The 18800-nt window shown below is 35.6% G+C and overlaps 1 protein-coding gene across 10 annotated transcripts in view; it reads right to left on the bottom strand.

Moving 5' to 3' along the window:
• NFKB1 (nuclear factor kappa B subunit 1) overlaps positions 1-18800 on the bottom strand; it is a 199013-nt gene that overhangs the window by 117842 nt on the left and 62371 nt on the right. For 6 of the 10 annotated variants that reach the window (XM_079154676.1, XM_079154677.1, XM_079154667.1 and 3 more), the window contains exons 2-5: positions 18074-18119; positions 13646-13721; positions 9999-10038; positions 5919-6017 (exon numbers count right to left, since the gene is read on the bottom strand). In XM_079154676.1, coding sequence (XP_079010802.1) covers positions 5919-5998 — 80 coding nt within the window. In that variant the 5' untranslated portion in view covers positions 5999-6017; positions 9999-10038; positions 13646-13721; positions 18074-18119. Of the gene's footprint in view, positions 1-5918; positions 6018-9998; positions 10039-13645; positions 13722-14601; positions 14734-18073; positions 18120-18800 lie in introns of those variants that run through there. The other 4 variants (XM_079154674.1, XM_079154672.1, XM_079154675.1 and 1 more) reach the window with 4 other exon arrangements.

Genomic DNA, 18800 nt, shown 5'->3' on the forward strand with positions numbered 1-18800 from the left:
GATCATGTTCATAGATACCTGGGGTTAGGGCTTGAACATATCTTCTTTTTAGGGAGGGGTGGTATGTAATTTACTGCAGTACAGCATCCACAAAAGCCCCCCATTTGCCCTTTTGGGCTCCCCATTTAACCTTCCCATTTTCTGTGTACTCTATACAAACTGCTTTTAGGAAAGCTTCTGAAAAATTCATCCACTCTATCATGTCAGAAGGTATTTGCCACTGTCAGACTGCAAAGGAAAAAAAAAAGCCTAAGTGTAGGATTTCAGGCACTGATATTGTAGAAATGGTAGGTTGAGTTTGTCATTAAATCTCTGAAATCACATGAATTTTCCTTCTCATGAAGCTAAGAAGTAGAAATGGTGTACAGAGGGTTCTGAGGTTAAGATCTATATAGTATACTCATTGACAGTGAGAAATTGTACAGTGTGTGAAAGGGATTCAGACACATATCTGAGTCTTGCAAACTTTTAAGAACCATGCTGAGAACAGAACAGGAGTGAATTGTATTTCTATAAAGAATACAACTTGCTGCAAGTTATGAAGACAACCTCAACATGCTTAAGGAATATGTGCTCTCAGGTCTTAACTATAAGGAGTCAGGATGAAATGGAAAGACCTCCACCAGACTTAAAATCAGACTTCAGTGGAATCCTAATTTTGTCTTGAACTACTCGTGTAACTTTTGCTGAGTAATAGCTTGTCTGGGCCTCAATTCTTCACATGTTCATTAAGCATATATCGTTATGGCTTATAAACTATATGACCACTTTATATAATGCTTTCCATTATGTGTTTATATAAATATTTATGTTTAACATATATATTGTCTTGTGCAAATATATAATAGCAGCCATGTTACATTGCAATAGCCCTAAATCACAGGAGAAAAAGAATACCAAGGCCTATATAAGTGTAAACAATTTTTATAAGAACTTATAAATTAAAATAAATTGAAATTAATTTCCTTCATAGTCCTAAAAGATAATGCTTGAACTGTTGACTACCAGAACATATGTGCATCATGTTACATCACTCCCTATTCATAGTGGAGTATTTTGTTAAACCTCCATTAAAACAATCGCCATGTTCTATCTTGTGCTTGCATAATAGCATGTCTATTGAGAGAGCACTCTCCACTAGCCTATATAAGACGTTACAAAAGAAAAAGAAGATATGATTCTCTACTTCTAACATAAAGCTTGGAAGAATGACTACTGTATAGTAGCCAGGATAAAAGTCATTTGTACAATAGGTTTTATCACTGAGAGTGAACCAACAAAGGAAGGCAAAGAATGATTCTTCCTCATCCAGAGAGTTCAAAATTTTATTCCCTTAATAAACGATGAAGACACACTGAATGAAGACATGAATAAATTGGAATGGAGACTGTCACTAGTTTTTCAGACACTAGCATCTCTTCTATCAGTTTAAATGAATATTTATACACTGTCACTGCTGACTTCAAGGGTTCACAAAGCACAAAGGAGAGCATGTAATTGTACAGTAAATGCTTTCATGGAGGTATACTCAAACACATGGGGAGAGAGATCACAGTGCTAAGAGCAGTATCTGGTTAGTTCAGATCTCAGGCTGTGAAATCCAGTGTTACCTTCGAACTGGAAGTCAGAGCCTGAATGCACCTTCACAGAAAATAATTCATTCCTGTTCTGCTCTGTGACAACCATCCTAAGCCTCTTTTTACTCACCTATAAAATGGGATGATGATAAATCCTAGCTCATAGTGGGTGGCATAAGGATCAAATGACATCGTGTATATAAAGCCTTACTTAGGTGTCAGATTCTCAGGAAACCCTCATTTATTTTGGTTCTGTTGTTTTCTCAGAAGAAAAATTTTGATGAAAAGGTTAGTATTTAGTGGATATTGGAAATGGTGGATAAGCTACGATATCAAATGAACAGGAAGAAAGACAATGGATGAGTAGGGGTAAGACTAACATACATGAAGTCAGGGTTTATAACACAGTTTATAGCACAGTTTATAGTGCCTAAAATATATTCCATAAATCACATAGCAATGTTCAGAAAGACCCAATTATTTCTACTTCTGTGGTGAAGCACATGCCTAGCATACAAAAAGCCCTGAGTTAAATCCTCAGCAACAACATACACACATGTAGGACCTGATGAAAACAAAGAAATGCAACATTCATTTTACCAACGATTTGACTATAAAAAGCATATCCTGTACATGGACAGACTCAGGGGAGATGAAGCTGGTATGAGAGAGCCAGAATTTGAACCTAAGTCAACTCAACATCTACATCCAGGGTCCCTAGATGCAGGCTGGTGGGAGAGAAGTTGCTGTATGTAGGGGAAGGCCTGCGTTCTCATTATCCTGCTTATTTGAAGGAGTAAATCAGAAATGGAGTACCTGATGTTTTCCTTTTTATAGAACACAAAATAATATTCTTTTACTGCTTCTTCACAATAATTACCCTGCGTAAATTAACTACCCAGGCAAGAGTTGATGTTTTATGTGGTCCACAAATTCTAAGTGAAAGGTGATTTGGACTCAGTGGCAGTAGAAGAGTGAGCTCTGTCATTTATTGGGTATTTACTATTTGGGATACTGTTTCCATTGTTATTACATGATGTTTGGGGTAAATAATACTAGCAGCTATTATAAATGTTTTTAAAAACAAAAACTGAATATCAGTAATTTAACACCTTTAAAAATTTATTTCTCTCACACACTAAGCTCCTGAATGCATGGCTCACCTGGCAGCTTGCCTCAGTGTCATGAGGCCAGTGAACTCAGAATCCCTCCACCAGCTGAAAGTCATCAAGCGTGCCTTCCACAGGTGCCTCAGATGGGGAAGAGAGCACATAGACAAAGTATGTCTTCTAACTGGCTTTGGACTGAAGGTGACCACAATACTTGTGCTCACATTTTTATCCTCCAATTAGATGCTGAGACCCCATCAATGATGGTTTTTTTTTAGGTCAAGTAAGCAGATGGCTAATATATGATATGTGTTACACCATGTATAAACGTCTGTGATCTCAACAATCATAATAATACAGTAGGTCATCATTATCATCTCTGTTTTAGATGAGAAGTTGAACACTTTTCCTAAGTTTTCATAACTCCTAAGTAGTAGGGGAGCCAGAATTTAAACTCCATAGATTTGGCAAAAATGTTCATGCTATTAACCACTTTGCTAAACTATTAACCAATGATGTGAAATGACACTATAAGAGATTTTAGAAGATAGAGTCAATAGGACATGTTTACAGATTACATATGTAATTTCAGTGAGTGGACTACTTGGCCCTGAGTTTCTATTCTAATCTTGATGATTAAAATGGTAACACTAACTGAGAAAGGATCTGTGGGATGTGGATGTGTTCACTTTTAGACATATAAATTGTGATAGGCTCATGACCATGTGGGAATGACTAACGTTCATTTGGAAACTGAAGTCTGATGCTCAGAGAAACACAGGGTTAGAAATCTAAATTGAGAGATTATTTTTAAAATGTGGTAGTTGTCTTGAGAGTGTTTCTAAGGCCACAGAAAATTAGAAAAGAAGACCAAGACAGGGCTGGGAGATAGCTCAGTTGGTAGAGTGCTTGCCTTGTAAGCACAAGGCCCTGGGTTCGATCCCCAGCACCGCAAAAAAAAAAAAAAAAAAAAAAAAGACCAAGACATAAATTTGATGAATGACTTTATCACGGGACTGATGTGAGAGAGGGAGAGGGAGACTGGTCCTTAAAGACTCCTGAAATGGCTGGGCACAGTGCTACATGCCTCTAATTCACACTACTCAGGAGGCTGAAGCAGGAGGATCACAAGTTTGAAGCCAGAGTAGAAAACTTAGCCTGACCTTGTCTCAAAATAAAAATTAGAAAGGCTGGGGGTGTAGGTCTACGGTAGAGAGCTCCTGGGTTTCATCCCTGTATGGCAAACGCAACAGCTCCTGCCATCAAAGGTAGGAAGAAGACTTGGAAAACCGGAGAAGGGTTTCAAGGGTGAGAGAGTGCTCAACACTGTCAGATACTGCAACCAGTTTCTAAGAGAAGGCAAAGAGAGAAAGGGCAGTTGAATTTGGGAATTATGAAATCCTGAACTTGGCCCTAGGGGATGGCTGGTGAAGCTTGAGGCAGCAATGGGTCTTGTTTTGCTCATTCCTGCTCACTCTGCTTGGAAAAGGGGACTTTATTAATTCTCAGCACTGAAGCAGTGCTCTCTTCTGAGAGCAGTTTCCATATAAAGAAGAGAGCCAAGAACCAGACTTTAGGAGGTTGACAAGTGAGGAGGGAATGGGAAAAGGAGGGCACCAAAAGTTTGGAGTGAGAAAGAAGGAAGCAGAAGTTAGTGTGGCCCTTCATTTATTTGACTAACTCTTAAGGAGTGCTGGGGTTAAAGAAAGTTTAGAAAGGAGGAAACATAGTTTAATGAGTTAGCAGATTTAAGAAGAGAAAGACTAATGAAGGAACGAGGTGCCAGAAGAGAGAAGCGGAATGTGTGGAGGTCATAATTGAGGTGAAGGTGGAAGGGAGGTCTTCCTTGGTAGGAAATGAGAAGAGTAAAGAAGAAAACAGCTGGAGGAAGCGAAGCTTGGGCGCTAATCACCAGCTGAAATGCATCAAACCAAAACCAGGAATAACTATAAGAGAGTTCTGTCTGTTTGCGAGGGTTGCCATAACAGAATACCACAGACTAGGTGGCTTAAACACTAAAAATTTATTTCCTGGAGTTCAGAAGTCTGAGAATAAGGTGTCAGCAGGGCTGGGTTCTTCAGAGGCCTCTCACCTTGACCTGAAGATGGCCACCTTCTCCCCGTGCCCGAGTTCTATTCCCTTATTTGAAGGACATTGGTCACTAGATGAAGGTCCATCCCACTGACCTCATTTTAACTTAATCTCCTCTTTCAAGATCCTATGTTCAAAACAGTTACATTGTGAGGTTCTAGGGGTTAGGATTTCAACCCATGAAGTCTAGGGACATAAAATTCAGAAAATAATAGATATCTTTTATCAATTTGCATAAAGATACATAACTAGAGACCCAACTCATTCCAGTTACCTGGGATTGTCATGGTTTTAGCATATATGGTTCTTCATCCAGGAACCCTTCAGTCCCCAATAAACTGTGATGATTGGTCATGCTACATGAAGCTGACAAAGTTGTTTCAAGTGAAATCAGCATAGCTAGTGGGCATCCCATTGAGACAATTGCTAGTTACATTTTTATGGATGGGTTTTCTCTCTTCTGAAAGATTTCATATATGGCTGTCAAATTTATTTTAAAGTGATATTCTGATGCTTATATTATCATTCTGGTAGGATATATTACCTTTCCATGCATACATCTCCTGACCAGATTTTATAGAAATCTGAAAGAACTCATTATAATAATATCAGTTATGATAGATCTCTATTGTTATATTGGCAGCAAGACTTTTAAGGAGAACAATAGGGCTTGTTAAAAATTCATGCAATGTTGCTTATCTGTTGATTATTTTGCAATTTCATTGTTTTTAGAAACTTTAAGGAACTCATTATCTAAATGACATCCTATATAATCCGTATATTCAATCACCTGTTATTTCGCCTAAATCTCTACAGAGCCAAAATCAAGCATTTGTTTCAAAGTCTTATTAAGGTTCAGAGGGTATACAATATAAAACCTTGTAAGATGATCAAGAAACAATAGAAGTTTCTTAGCTGAGGTTGAAAAGAATTTTGTTATTTAATGGAAATGCTGACCAAGTTTGAAAACCTATCACTTCTATTGCTATGAGACCAACTGTTCTTTAAAAATTATAATACTCATGTGAACACATCTGCTTAGGGGTAAAGGCAAATTGTATTCATTTAAAGCAATTCCTTGGTTTTGATCCTAGAAAATCGAATCTTCGAGAATCCGCATAGTAGGATACTAAGAACTTACTTTGACCTGAGGGTAGGACTTCTTGTTCTTCTCACTAGATGCACCAGGAAGTCCGCCATGGGATGGTCCTTCACAAACATAACGGAAACGAAATCCTCTCTGCAAAGGTGAACACAGAGCCAATAAGTTTGAGAAATACTTACTAAAAACGAGAGAAATAAAGTTACACACAAATTTCTAATTTTTATGTGTACTGGATGAAAAAATATGGAACTATGAGAGAAGACATGGGAAATGAAAATTACTTTCCTCAAATTATCATGAATATTATATTAACTGGTATCTGTGCACTGAGCTATGGCACCTGGGTTCTCCTCCGCTGCTGCACAGATGTGGACAGTGAACTGCTGGAGTTTAAGCCTTTGGATATGATGTACTACGGCTTGTCTGAATTAGAGCTTCCTCATCTCAAATGTCTGCTGCCAAGCTCTGAACTTTGCCATATTTAGCAAGTTATGCTTCTTTGATTGTTACTTAAAGGAACTCCTTTATCTGCTCTGACTACAGTTTGCTTGGGTGGGGGGATGACAGAAATATTGCATCAGTGTTACAGAACACCATATGCTACATTCTGCATCTGGTGGGCTTCCCTCAACCATTCAGAAGATAAGATCTTTGATTTTATGATTATTGATGTAATTGGGCTCAAGCTTGAATACTAACTGACCTGAATGAATCCAAAACCAGATAGTTCCTTATATTATCTGATCCAGAAAGTCTACAGATATGGATAATCAATGAAGAGCTGCTGGAAGCCACTATTGTGGGCTTATAAATACCTAAGTGCCATGTTCTTCCAGCTGAACGTATAAGAAGACTGTACCAGACTGTCTTTAAGGTCTCTAGGTCTGACAGTTAGTGATTTGTAAAACTAATTTAACTATATTTACATATATTTGTATGTAGAAAAAAGTGAAGTTTGCAAATGGACCTCCCCATCGTATGAAGGAAGATTTCATTGTATTTTCTAAACACTCAGCTTCAAAATGAATCAATCAATTGATAGTAATATTAGTTGTTTAAAACTGTATAAACACTCAACTGTATGGTTTTTCCTTTTTCAATTTCACCTGTCAGTGAAAAGAACAATTTACTGCCCTAACTTAAGAAACATTTTCATTTTTTTTTACTTTTATTGTAGGGCAGGTGCCCCATACTCAGTGCTGATCATTAGCCATCAGGAACTCCCATGCTCACTATTTGCTGATGAGGGTTTCTACCTCACAGGCTCATACACTACAGATCCACAGCGAATGTGAAGCTTTGTGCTTTGTGCTCATAGCTCGAAGTAAAATCTCTGTCTCCCTAGATGGTTCATTATGCCTAGTGGGGTCTTAAAATCTAGAAATGGTCCAGGTGTCTTACACTCATTTAAATCTCTGCATTTGCATCTGCAACTGTCTCTAAATTCTCTGAGGACTTCCTGATTTCCAAAGAAAATTGGTCCTCTAGACAAGGAAGGCCTGAAGTAAATCCCCTAGTCTGGGAAAGTTCCTCAAGTCCCACATGGGCTCAACTCATTGAAGTAATACCTAAAGCAACTCTTGCATATGGCTCCACAGGAGATCCCATTCTGAATACTGGGGGAGCCTTCTAAGGTAAGGTTTTAGGGGCAATTCTTCTATTATTAAAATCAAAATTAAAAAACAAGTTGCAAATTCAGCTCTACATCTTTTGGAAGCAATAGTTGTTGTTTTATATCCAATAATTAAATAAGATTTCTAAAAGCATGAGAAAACAATAGTATGTAAAACAGTTAGCCTCCAGAATGGGTTAACCATGAAGATAGACATTTACTTTGCTGCTAATCAATTCAAATACAATTTCACTTTAAAAACAGTATTAGATAATTAACACCAAATAAAAACACAACTGAACTGGGTATTCTGAAGATTAGTAGTCTATGCTATGACTCATCTCCATCAGACCAGGGAAAACCTATACCACAAAGGCCCCAAAGAAAAAGAACATTTTCTAACTTAAAAAAATTAATAAAACAATTCATTATCTTTAACACAGAGTTTCCTTGGAAACTTTCCAGTTGGAAAAAAAAAAAAATATATATATATATACATTTTTTTTTATCTTATTGACTGAAGTGTCAAATTGACTACAAGTAAATAGTCAAGGCTTTATAATTTTAAGCACATTTAAAAGATACTCTTCTTGATTGCAAAACAGCATCTAAATGTCAATAAAAAGCAATTTTAAATGAAGGATGGAAATTTGTAATTCTTTATTCAGGAAGATATATGTTCTCAAATGTATAGTCTAGATGTAATTTTTATTCTAAATTTCTGAGATTAAAGATTTGCCAATCCACAGCCACTCATCTCAGTAACTCCATTTGCTCAAAATGAGTCACTGACCTCAAAGGCAAGCCGACATCCATCCAGTTAGAAAGACTGACTTAAATACAACCTGCTTACTTTCACTGAAGTCAAATATGGAAACAATACCACTTTGGTAAACAAACACATTGCTTTACTCACATGAGTTTTTATATACTCACACATAATGAATTGTTTTGAATTCTGGAATAACATTAACTCTTCAGATAAATCATTAATGTCAAATTTTCCTTGTGACTACTGTTAGGTCTTAATAAAGAACTGTATGTTAAAATCTTTTTATAGTGCTATCCTTATAAAAATAGGTATTTGATAAAATACTTTGTTGTGCAGAAAAATTTTAGTTGACTCAATAGTTGATGGATTATTCAATCTTACAAACAGAATTTTTCAGGACTCTGGATCACTGTGTAAAATTTCAGGGGATAAAATTCCACTGAATGGTTGTTCGAAAGAATAGATGAATTAATTTGAGAAATCACTGGTACAGGAGTCGAACATGGAGGTAAAGCAAAGGAAAATGTTTTTGGCAACCCTGAGTCCAGGATGTGCCATCTGCAAGCAACTAGAATGATGCCTCAAAGTTTCTCGTGGAATTCCTGTCCCCACAACAAAACCTTTCATCTAATTTAAACCTTATAAGGATAGTCTGGTTATCATTAAGATATTTATATTCTTTATGTGCTAACTGAATCTATTTCATACGTAATGCCATGATTCTGGAAACCACAAATGCAGTGGATGCTTTATATAGCTCTAGACATTTAAGTTCTTGCAATTGTTAAATGTTACACAATATAAAGCTACACTCATTCACCTGGGTTACTACAAAGAACACTTAGAAAAGGTATTGGATAATATAACTGTAGGAGGATAGGTATATGTATGCTTAGTCCTACACAGATATGAAAAGCACATCCATTCAGTGATTTGGTGACTGTTATTCTGTGAGAGACTACACTGTTACTTCCATCCCCTAATAATTGGAATGACCTATGGGCAAATAAAAAAGGTTCTCTTTCCTCCTTTTTTACAGCACTGGAGGCATGCAGTTTCCAATATATATACATGCACAGAGCTGAGACATGGTTTTGAGGCTATTTCCATTTCAAGTCATCCTCTATAAAATCTAGTGTTCAGAGGAAGAGCCTGGTTAAATAAAATGCTCCTCTCTTTGCTGCAAAGAGACTGAGCCTAAAGCTAACACCAGAGGGAAGAGAATTCAACAGTCCATTCTAATATTTACCTCTCTCTGCCTGGTACTTTTAAGGTCTTAGGTTACATTTTCCACAGACAAGAGAAAAAGTTGGAACTATGAAAGCAAAGAAGAAGGTTAGAAAATACTACTCATGAGTGGACATGATTGATTTAACTCAAAGGCTGTGAAATGCATGTATTTCTTTATCAATGAAAATGAATGTAAATAAACTACACCTTTCCTGGGAGTGGCTGATGAGCTAAGTTGGCAGAGATAGGAGAATATTAAGGATCTATAATTAAGTGGAGTTCCACAGAACTATGCACTGAGGTTCAAGACCATTTAAAAAATGACTAAGAGAAATGTAAAGTGGATGAAAAAAGTGTTACATAATTTGGCAGGCTTGATCTTCCAGATAAGCTATTTCCCTTCATAATGTTTATTTACCATTGTTTACTATTATGTAATGCTTAATATTAGCTGTAGGGCTCTAACATTTCAGAAAAAGTCCCATCCCTTTCATCTTCTTACCTGTTTAGGTTGCTCTAATATTGAAGGTATGGGCCATCTGCTAAAAACAAAAACAACAAACAGAAACCAAAAGAAACTGTGAGGCTTCTCAAATGCGGTATAAAATGTAAAGCAAGTCAAAAACTGAAATTATATTTGTAAATAGAGGCTTCAAATCACTTTTGTAGTTAAAATTCTACTAGGGCATAATTTCTCTTTCCTTTGAACTATTAAATTTCCAATATTACCCTTTTAATAGTTTTACAGTTCTAGAGAGTCACAATAAGTGAAAGTTTGCTGACTGACAATGGCACACTGCCCAACCCAAGGAAGGGTATGCTGGTGGGCAAGCCTGGGAAGTCAACAGACTCCACCATTTTGTCTCCCAGCACAGCATTTTCAAAACAACATGAATATCAATTACATGTAGCAACTGCTTCCTGGGCACTTTTACATGTTCTTTTGCCTTATATCACTGGCCACTGACTTTCAGTTCTCATGGGCTCAATGTAAAATTAAGAGATGGAGCTAGCTATCTATCTACATGTGTGAAAGACACAGATAATGATCCCAGGCTACCTGTTTCTCCTTATGCTACATTTCTGTTCTTTTCCCTTACCTGAATATGGCATTTGTTACCTAACTAGTTTGTTTTCTTTCCCCCTTTTAAATTTTGTCTACAAGGTATGGTGAATTTTTATGAATTCTTATCAAAAGCTATTAATCTGTAGCTTTTGACATGTCTATGGAATTTCTCAATATTGTGCTATCATATGAACTCTGTTCTAAATAAATTCCACAAGCATTTTAGAAAACCCTGAAAATAATTTCATTGAAGTTAGGTGCATACCCATTAATAACTTAAAAAACACAATGAAAGCTACAGGATTAATCCACATACTGACTATCTGACTTGAAAATTCAAATAATCAGAAACTCTGACAGCATAAATATAAATTTGTTCAAAGAGAGAAAGTCCTTAAAAACCTCAAGTGGTTTTTATGTCAAAAGTACCATAACCTGTACCTCTGGAATAAATTATGATGTATGGAAGTTCATATTTGTTTGAATGTAAATGAAGATGTTTGGTACTAAAAACATTCTAGAAGAATGCTTCTGTGTCCATTTGAATCTTCACTGTTTCTCTGCTAGAGACTTTAAGCCTTATTTTGGATAAATCAATTTGCGAAGAAGAGATAAATCTTCAGGTTGATATTTAAAATAACTTAACAGAATTTTTTGTCTTTTCAGCATTTTGTTGAATCAGGATAAAACTAAAGAACTATAGGAAAAAAGGTATATTATTTAGTTAGTATTCAAAAATTTATGTCAGTTGAAAAATGATTGGATTTGAAGTGAAACATAGATAAGAGAGGAAAAATGGGGAGTCACTGGCCAACATGGTAATACAGAAAATTACTTTATTTTTGTTTGTATGAAAGTTATCCCTGGAACATTTTAAACTAAGAAAAGTAAGAATTAAAAAAAAAAACAAAAACAAGAATTTAATTTTTGCTAAGGAAATAAAACTGATTAGATATAGAGATATTTTCACTCCACTAAAATAACAGCCTGTAGGACAATGTAATAGATATAGAAACATTTCCTCTAGAATGTTAAAAGAACACATTAAGAAGAGAGCCCTCTAAGAAAGCAATATTTGGATAAAGCCATGGGAAATGTTTTGGGAGCTGGGAGCACATTTACATTAAACTTTAAGTATCTCCCTTCTTGTTAACTCTACTAAATACTTTCAGTTTTGGTGTTATTTTTTCTGTAGGACTTAATCTTCTTAAATATGTGAAATTCTATGTGAAATAGCTCCATTTTTCTCTTTCAGAGAACACAAAGTTAAATCACCTAGAAAATTAGATTTGATATGCATATATTTGTTTTAAGGCCAACCAACTTTCTTTTGGCCAAGTTTCTGTGTCATGAAAGTGGCATCCCACTGCGCAGAGAAATTTAAATTGCAGTAGAGTGTTACAGAATTAACAGTTGTCCCATATCCCATAAAGTTTTCAACAAATAGCAGATTTACCAATAGTTTTAGATTTCTAGAAATCAAAAATCGATATAAAAATTCAAGTTAATATTGGTTTAGACAGCCTCCTTACTCCTTTAAAATTTGAATGAAACATCTCATATATGTTGGACTATAAAAACAGAACTATGTGACTGGAATAAAGAGGGTGAAATATTCAGATAAAAATGATGGTAATACCAATCAGAAAATAAGATTTTAGAAAGAATTTTAAAAGCTTTTCCAATATTACAGCAAAATAATTACAACATGAAGCTCTGACCAGAGTATTAACTGAGATGGTTCTTTTGATAATCTTACTTCTATGTCCATAAACCTAAAGGGAGGGAAAAAAAAAACACTTAAAAAAGAAAGATCTGCCTCAAGATAACTGTTTGGTATTCACAAGGTATTAAATAGAAATGTGTGTATTTCCTGAGGGCAGAACCAAGTTCTTACATTTTCAATAAAACATTAATACTAAGAAAAACATTAATACTAAGAAAATATTTTGAGTCCCAGAATAAAAAAGGTGACAGGAAACACAGATGCTACCAAGACATTTATTTGTTCACAGGAAGTTGACCTAGAACTCAAATTGGACAGCACTTCACAAGACCACAAATACTGTAGCCTGAAAAGCATGTTGTGTGGGGTGAAGACAGAAGGGCCTCTGCAATATAACTTCTGCTAGTGAAGATGAAAGTGTGGCAGATTTCCTTTCTTCCCTCCCATGAACTCCTAGAAATATTAAAGATATAAATGCAGAGAAACGTTCTGATCTAAAGCATGAATGGTGAGTACCAGCATAGCCATGTAATTTTCAATGACAATGATAAAAACTGGATTATGTCTCCCCATGAGACACGAAAATCCACAGTAAACAAAACACCTGTTGTCACACCAGTGATTACCAAACTCTCTCGTATACAATCTCTTTCGTTCACCCACATTTCTTCTGAACATCTGATCTGTTCAGTTCCACTGGTGATGCGAGGGGTAAAACAAAATAGAAAGAGCCATCAAACCAAGCCTTCGCACAAATCAGTAAAAAAGAGACCATATGAGGTTGAATTTTTTACTACATATGAGATTAAACAATTTGTGAATTCAGATAATTAACTATGTCATGCTGCATGGGAGGATTATTATTGTAATTTTTTTTTCCAATTGGCCAGAATGCAAAGCTAAAAGAGCTTTTTTTAAAAGATGGTTTTTCTATTGAGTTGATTTTTATAATGTTTCCTTTGACTGGCAGGCACACAACAGGCTGTCATATATGTTTTTAGAATGGAGTTGAGGAGTAGAGACTTCACATGAGTGAAGGACACAACAGAGGAGTTAAAAAAAGAACTGAGATAGTAAAATTGGGAGAAACAGGAAATCCTTATATTGAGAAAAGAAATTCCATCTGAGTTGTCCCAGCAGATAAAGCAATTGTGGTAGCTAACATAATAGGTAAGTGAGGTTAAACAATTTTGTGCAAATATATGTTAAGAAAATGTATTGAAAGATGTGTTTTTAAAATATAAATCACCATTTCCTTTCTATGTGCAACTCAAATTTCTAAGAGACTACTAGCAAAGCTTGAATTTTTTTTAAAAAGTGAAAGTAAAACAATAGGGCAGAAACGATGTTCTCTTACCTGTGGGCAGTGGCATCTCTGGTGGAAATAATTCTGGATTAAATATAGTATGAGACAAAGGATTCAAATGAAATATCTGTAAAGAAGAAATTATAAATCATGTAATCATTACTTTTCCAACATTATATTAAGAAAATGAAGTTGATATATCTAAAAATTATAAGAATGAAAACTGAAGACCTGAAAATATTCTAAATCAGGATTAAAAAAAAATTTAAATAAGACTAGTTAAACTTTCTTGTGTATGGAATTTACCTAGTAAAGGGAATGAGAAGAATAGGGCCAGAAATCCCAAAGGCACGGCCCTGGTTTGCCCACTAGTACATCTTCAGAGTCAAGTATATGCTTATCATATAGTGGATGCTCAATAAATATTTTAACCCAGGAGCACTTAACTACTGAGATACATCCACAGACCATCTGTGATTTTTTTTCTTTTCTTTTTTTTTAAGACAGGGTCTTGCTAAGCTGCTCGGAGGCTCACTAAGTTGATGAAGTTGGCTTTGGTCTTGAACTTGCAATCTTTAGGCCTCAGCCTCCCAAGCTGCTTTGACTTTAGAATTCTGCCATCTAGACTATAAGAGAATAAGTGTGTGTTGTTCTAAGCCATGAGTTGGTGGTTAATTTTTATAGCAGTAACAAAAAAACAAAACAGAAAATTAAGATAGTAGGTACACAATATATTTTGATGGAATTAAACTCTGTTTTGATAGGTTACTATTTATTTGAATGAATTATTTGAAGCTAGTACTCTCTTAGAAATATAAGAATATAATCCTAAAATAAATATTTCTTTTATGATGGCAAATATCACTAATCTAACCCCTCAATTTCAAGGCTTAAAAGAATTATTGACAGCAGCTCTGGAACAATTTCAAAATAACTGAAAAGAGAATTTTCAGTCCAGGAAGCAGATAAGTTCCTAAAGTTTATAATAATAATAATAATAATAATACCAGCTGGGTGTGGTGACTCATGCCTTTAACACCTGTAATCCCAGGAGCTCAGGAGGTTGAGGCAGGAGGACCATGAGTTCAAAGTCAGCCTCAGCAACTTAGCAGGTTCTAAGCAACTTTGTGAGACCCTGTCTCAAAATAAAATATAAAAAGTGCTGGGTATGAAGTTCAGTGGTTAAGCACCCCTGGGTTCAATCCCTGGCACAAAAAAAAAAAAAAAAAAAAAAAAAAAAAATCCAAAGAAATTTATTTTCCATTTAGTTCACATCTGTTTGAAATGTTTGTGGACAACACAGAAACCAACCACATTTTACTTTTTATGACAGGATAGTAGTATGCTGGAAATCCGTACTTTTCTTTAATATTCAGTCCCCGGTTGTTATTAGTAAATTACTGAAGGCTCTTGGGTACCTAAGAACCTGGTTAAATCAAGAGTAAGAAAGGCAGTATTCAAATAAAGAACACTTTAGTCTAGGGGCTGGTGTGTGACTCAGTGGTATAGTGCTTGCCTAGCAAGTGTGAGGCATTGGGTTTGATCGTCAGCATCACACAACAAATAAAATAAAGGCCACCTATACTTCAAAAATTAAAAAAAAAACACTTCGGTCTACTTGTTAAGGATGCAAATTCTCAATTGAGGAACAAAAAGTGTGCTTCACTTCAATGCTTCAGAGTGAATCTCATTGATGCTATTCATTCTTTGCTGAAAAAGAAATACAGGAATAAGAAAACACGTTCCATTTTCTGTAAAAATGAGCGCCACTTTACCAGTCTCAGAGCAGAAAGGATGACCTAGAAGAAACATTTCCTTTCCTTTGAGCCTGGAGGTGGCTGAAATGGCTGAATTGATAGCAAAAGCACCAAAAGATAACACCATGTTGTGCTGCAGCTTATAATTAGATCAGGAATGGAGAGCAAACTCCAGCACACAAATAAAACACAGAAGATAGCTCACCAAGGACATGTAAACCTTAGGAAATACAGGCCAGTATGTTCAAGACAAGAAAAAAAACAAAACACAAAACAAACAAAAAAAAAAAACAAAAAATCTTCAAGGACATTTCCCCTCAAAAATGAAACGACCAGAATATGCCCCAGCCTTGTTGCTAATGAGCACAAAATTGCCCACATAAGAAGCTTTCAAAATGAATGTTTTCAGCTGGTTTTACTCTTGTGTGGTGTAAAGGACCATCTCTTATTGATAAGATTTCCTGTGTATAGAGACAGGAAAGCATGGTTTAAAACCAAGTAGAAACAACCTTCATGCTGGTTAGTGTTTGCCTTTAATTGTTAGAAATCACATATTAAAAGTGAAAGGTAAAACAAAGGGTTTTGATAATATGAGTAGTCAAATGTCTTTCATGCGATGATCAAAGAAAATGTTCCTAGATTTACCTGATATTGCCATTTTTACAAAAAAAATTGGAAAGAGTATCCTAATGTGAAAAGTTACTCATTCTTCCTAAAATCAATCAGAATATTACATCAAGATAAGTCTACTTTATTTAAGGAAACACCAGATTCCTCAAAACTTTTCACTTTTGATTTTGTTTTTCTGGCTGATTTTGTGCATGGAAAATTTTGGGAAATCCATTGTTTTAGATGATTGGCCACTAAAATTTAGTGGGAAAATGATAATGGACCAGCATGTCCTGGTACCTAGTGTTCTCTTTCCTGGTCTATCCTAGCAAATCACATCTTTCAAATCTCAGCTTTTAAACAGCTCTTGGAAAGTCCCTCCCTAACTCTGTTCCCCCCACCCCCAGTGGCACCCAGTAATCCCTCTTCACACTTTGGTCCTGCTGTATGCAGATCACTACTGCTATAGTATTTATTACCATATGGAAACTGTCTCCATCCCTCCTAGTAGAATGGCAGTTCCTGAGACTAGACTCTATGTATCACTTACTTGGTTTTTTGTTTGTTTTGGTATTGGTCATTTTTACCCAGAGGTGCTTTACCACTGAGGTGTATCCCAGCCCTTTTATTTTTTATTTTATTTTGAGACAGGATCTGGCTAAGTTTCTAAGCTGGTTGCAAAGTTGAAATCCTCCTGCCTCAGCCTCCTGAATAGCTGGGACTATAGGCATGTATTACCATGCCCAGCTGTATCTTATTTATACTTATTTTGGTATCTCAAAGTTCTGGTACATAAAAATGCTTCAAGAAATAGAAGATAGAGAAAGAAGCAAAGTGTTAGTAATCAACAAAAATTTATTAGAATCTTTCAAGTAAAAAGTAAGGGAAAAAACAAAAGGAACACTGGTATCCCTTCATAACTGCTAATTTAATAAGAATGAACAGTTTCATGCTCCCAAAGCACATTACTTAAACATGTAGTATTTTAAAACTCCAGTGCACGAAAGGCTAGCATTTTCTATTTTTCAAATGAAAAGGGAGGATGGGAGTGCAGGATAAGTGATTTTTTTTTTCACTTAAATGAGCTGGTCAGTAGCAGTCAACACTTACATAATGATCTTTAAATTCTAAGTCCAAAAGACTCTTTCAACTACACCAATTTGGCTCCTCATTAGAAGAGTTTTAATGCATATATATTTTAATATAGAGTATTAAATATATATTTTAAAGGGCTGTAGTGAGTTGAACTAAGTTAAACTAAATATATTTCTATATTTAATTTTCTATTTGCTGAACCTACAAATGTACCCTTATTTGGAAACAACATTCTTTGCAGATAAGCAAGATAAGATGAAGTCCGGATTGGATAAGGGTGGGCCTTCTAAAATCCAATGACTGATACCTTTTTAAGAAAGAGAATCATTGTTACTAGCTTAATTTCTACATAGGTTTATTTAAGATGGGAGTTCAGAATAGCTAGTATTTTAATTTGAATTTCAACTGTCTTTGTACTAAATAAAATTCATTATATTCTTAAAAAAAAGAAAAAAAAAAAGGGAGAGATTTGGTCGCAGAGACATAGGGGACACACAGAGTGGTGGGAAAGGGGCATGTAACAAGAGAGGCAGAGTTGTAGTGCTGTGTCCTGAAGCCAAGAAATGTCATGGAGTGAAAGCAGCCAGGCAGATGCCACCTCAGAGCCACGGAACCAAGACTTCCTCAGAATCTCCAGAAGAAACCAACCCTGCCGAACCTTGATTTCAACCTCTAGCCTCCAAAACTGCGAGACTCTATTCTGTTGTTTCAAGTCACAGATCTGTGATAATTGGTTACAGGAGCCCGAGGAAACTAAGGGCTATTGTTTTAAACTACAGCATATACAATATTTACCAACAAGACTTGGTGGTTTAAGTGACTCATTTTATATGACATGTCCTCTCTAAGCTTACCTGGAAGGACAGGAAAACTGAAGAAAAAATTGAAAAGAAATTTTTACTAATTTTAGAGTGTACTGTATTGAATTACTATGGTTGCCTCTATATATTTTGAAAGGTGATACATTTAAATAAAATTTTAAAATAAATACAATTCACAGTGAGATTATAACACTTACTTGTTCAGGCACTCCCCCATATGGATTGTTTCCTGCCATTCTGGAGCTGTTAATAAAACAAAACAAACTGTAACACTGGGATGAACCTTAAAATTCCATCACCATGGAATTCATGCAGTGGTAAACTATATATTAAGACCAAACACAATCCTTTTAAAGGAATTTAGAAGAAGACATGATGTAGTTTCCCTCTTTGATATCTAAATCTAACAGCAGGAAGATTGCATAATGAAGAAATTATCACTTATGTATGATCTGAAACCTCTTCTGAGCTCCCACGGTGTCCTGAGTTTGGTACAACTGGTCTTTATCCTCTACATAAAAATTATGCATACTTGAGGCAATTTCTTTTTATCACCTTCCAAACTTCAAGGATTTACAGTCTTGGCTTTATGTATATTATTTTCAGCACTCAAGAACTCTGTGATGTCCTAGAACTGTCTCCAACTTTTCTATAAGTCACTCCAGTTGAGAAGCTCAGAGGGACTGATCAGAGTTTTGCATAGCACAGTGGAGGATTGCTACGGTCCACCAGGCTGTCTTCTGGTGCATTCCAATGAAGCCATTTCCCTGCCACCTGGAATAGAAACTCTGCAATATCAAAAGTGTAATTAAATATACAAAAATAAGAGTGCTTCTTATCAATGCTATAGATCTTAATTTATTTAACTCCAGCCAAGTATTAATACACTGCAGGCCCTAGCAATCTTGTATTACACCAGGGGCT

Source organism: Sciurus vulgaris, assembly GCF_902686455.1.
Source record: "Sciurus vulgaris genome assembly, chromosome: 9".
NCBI lineage: Eukaryota > Metazoa > Chordata > Mammalia > Rodentia > Sciuridae > Sciurus > Sciurus vulgaris.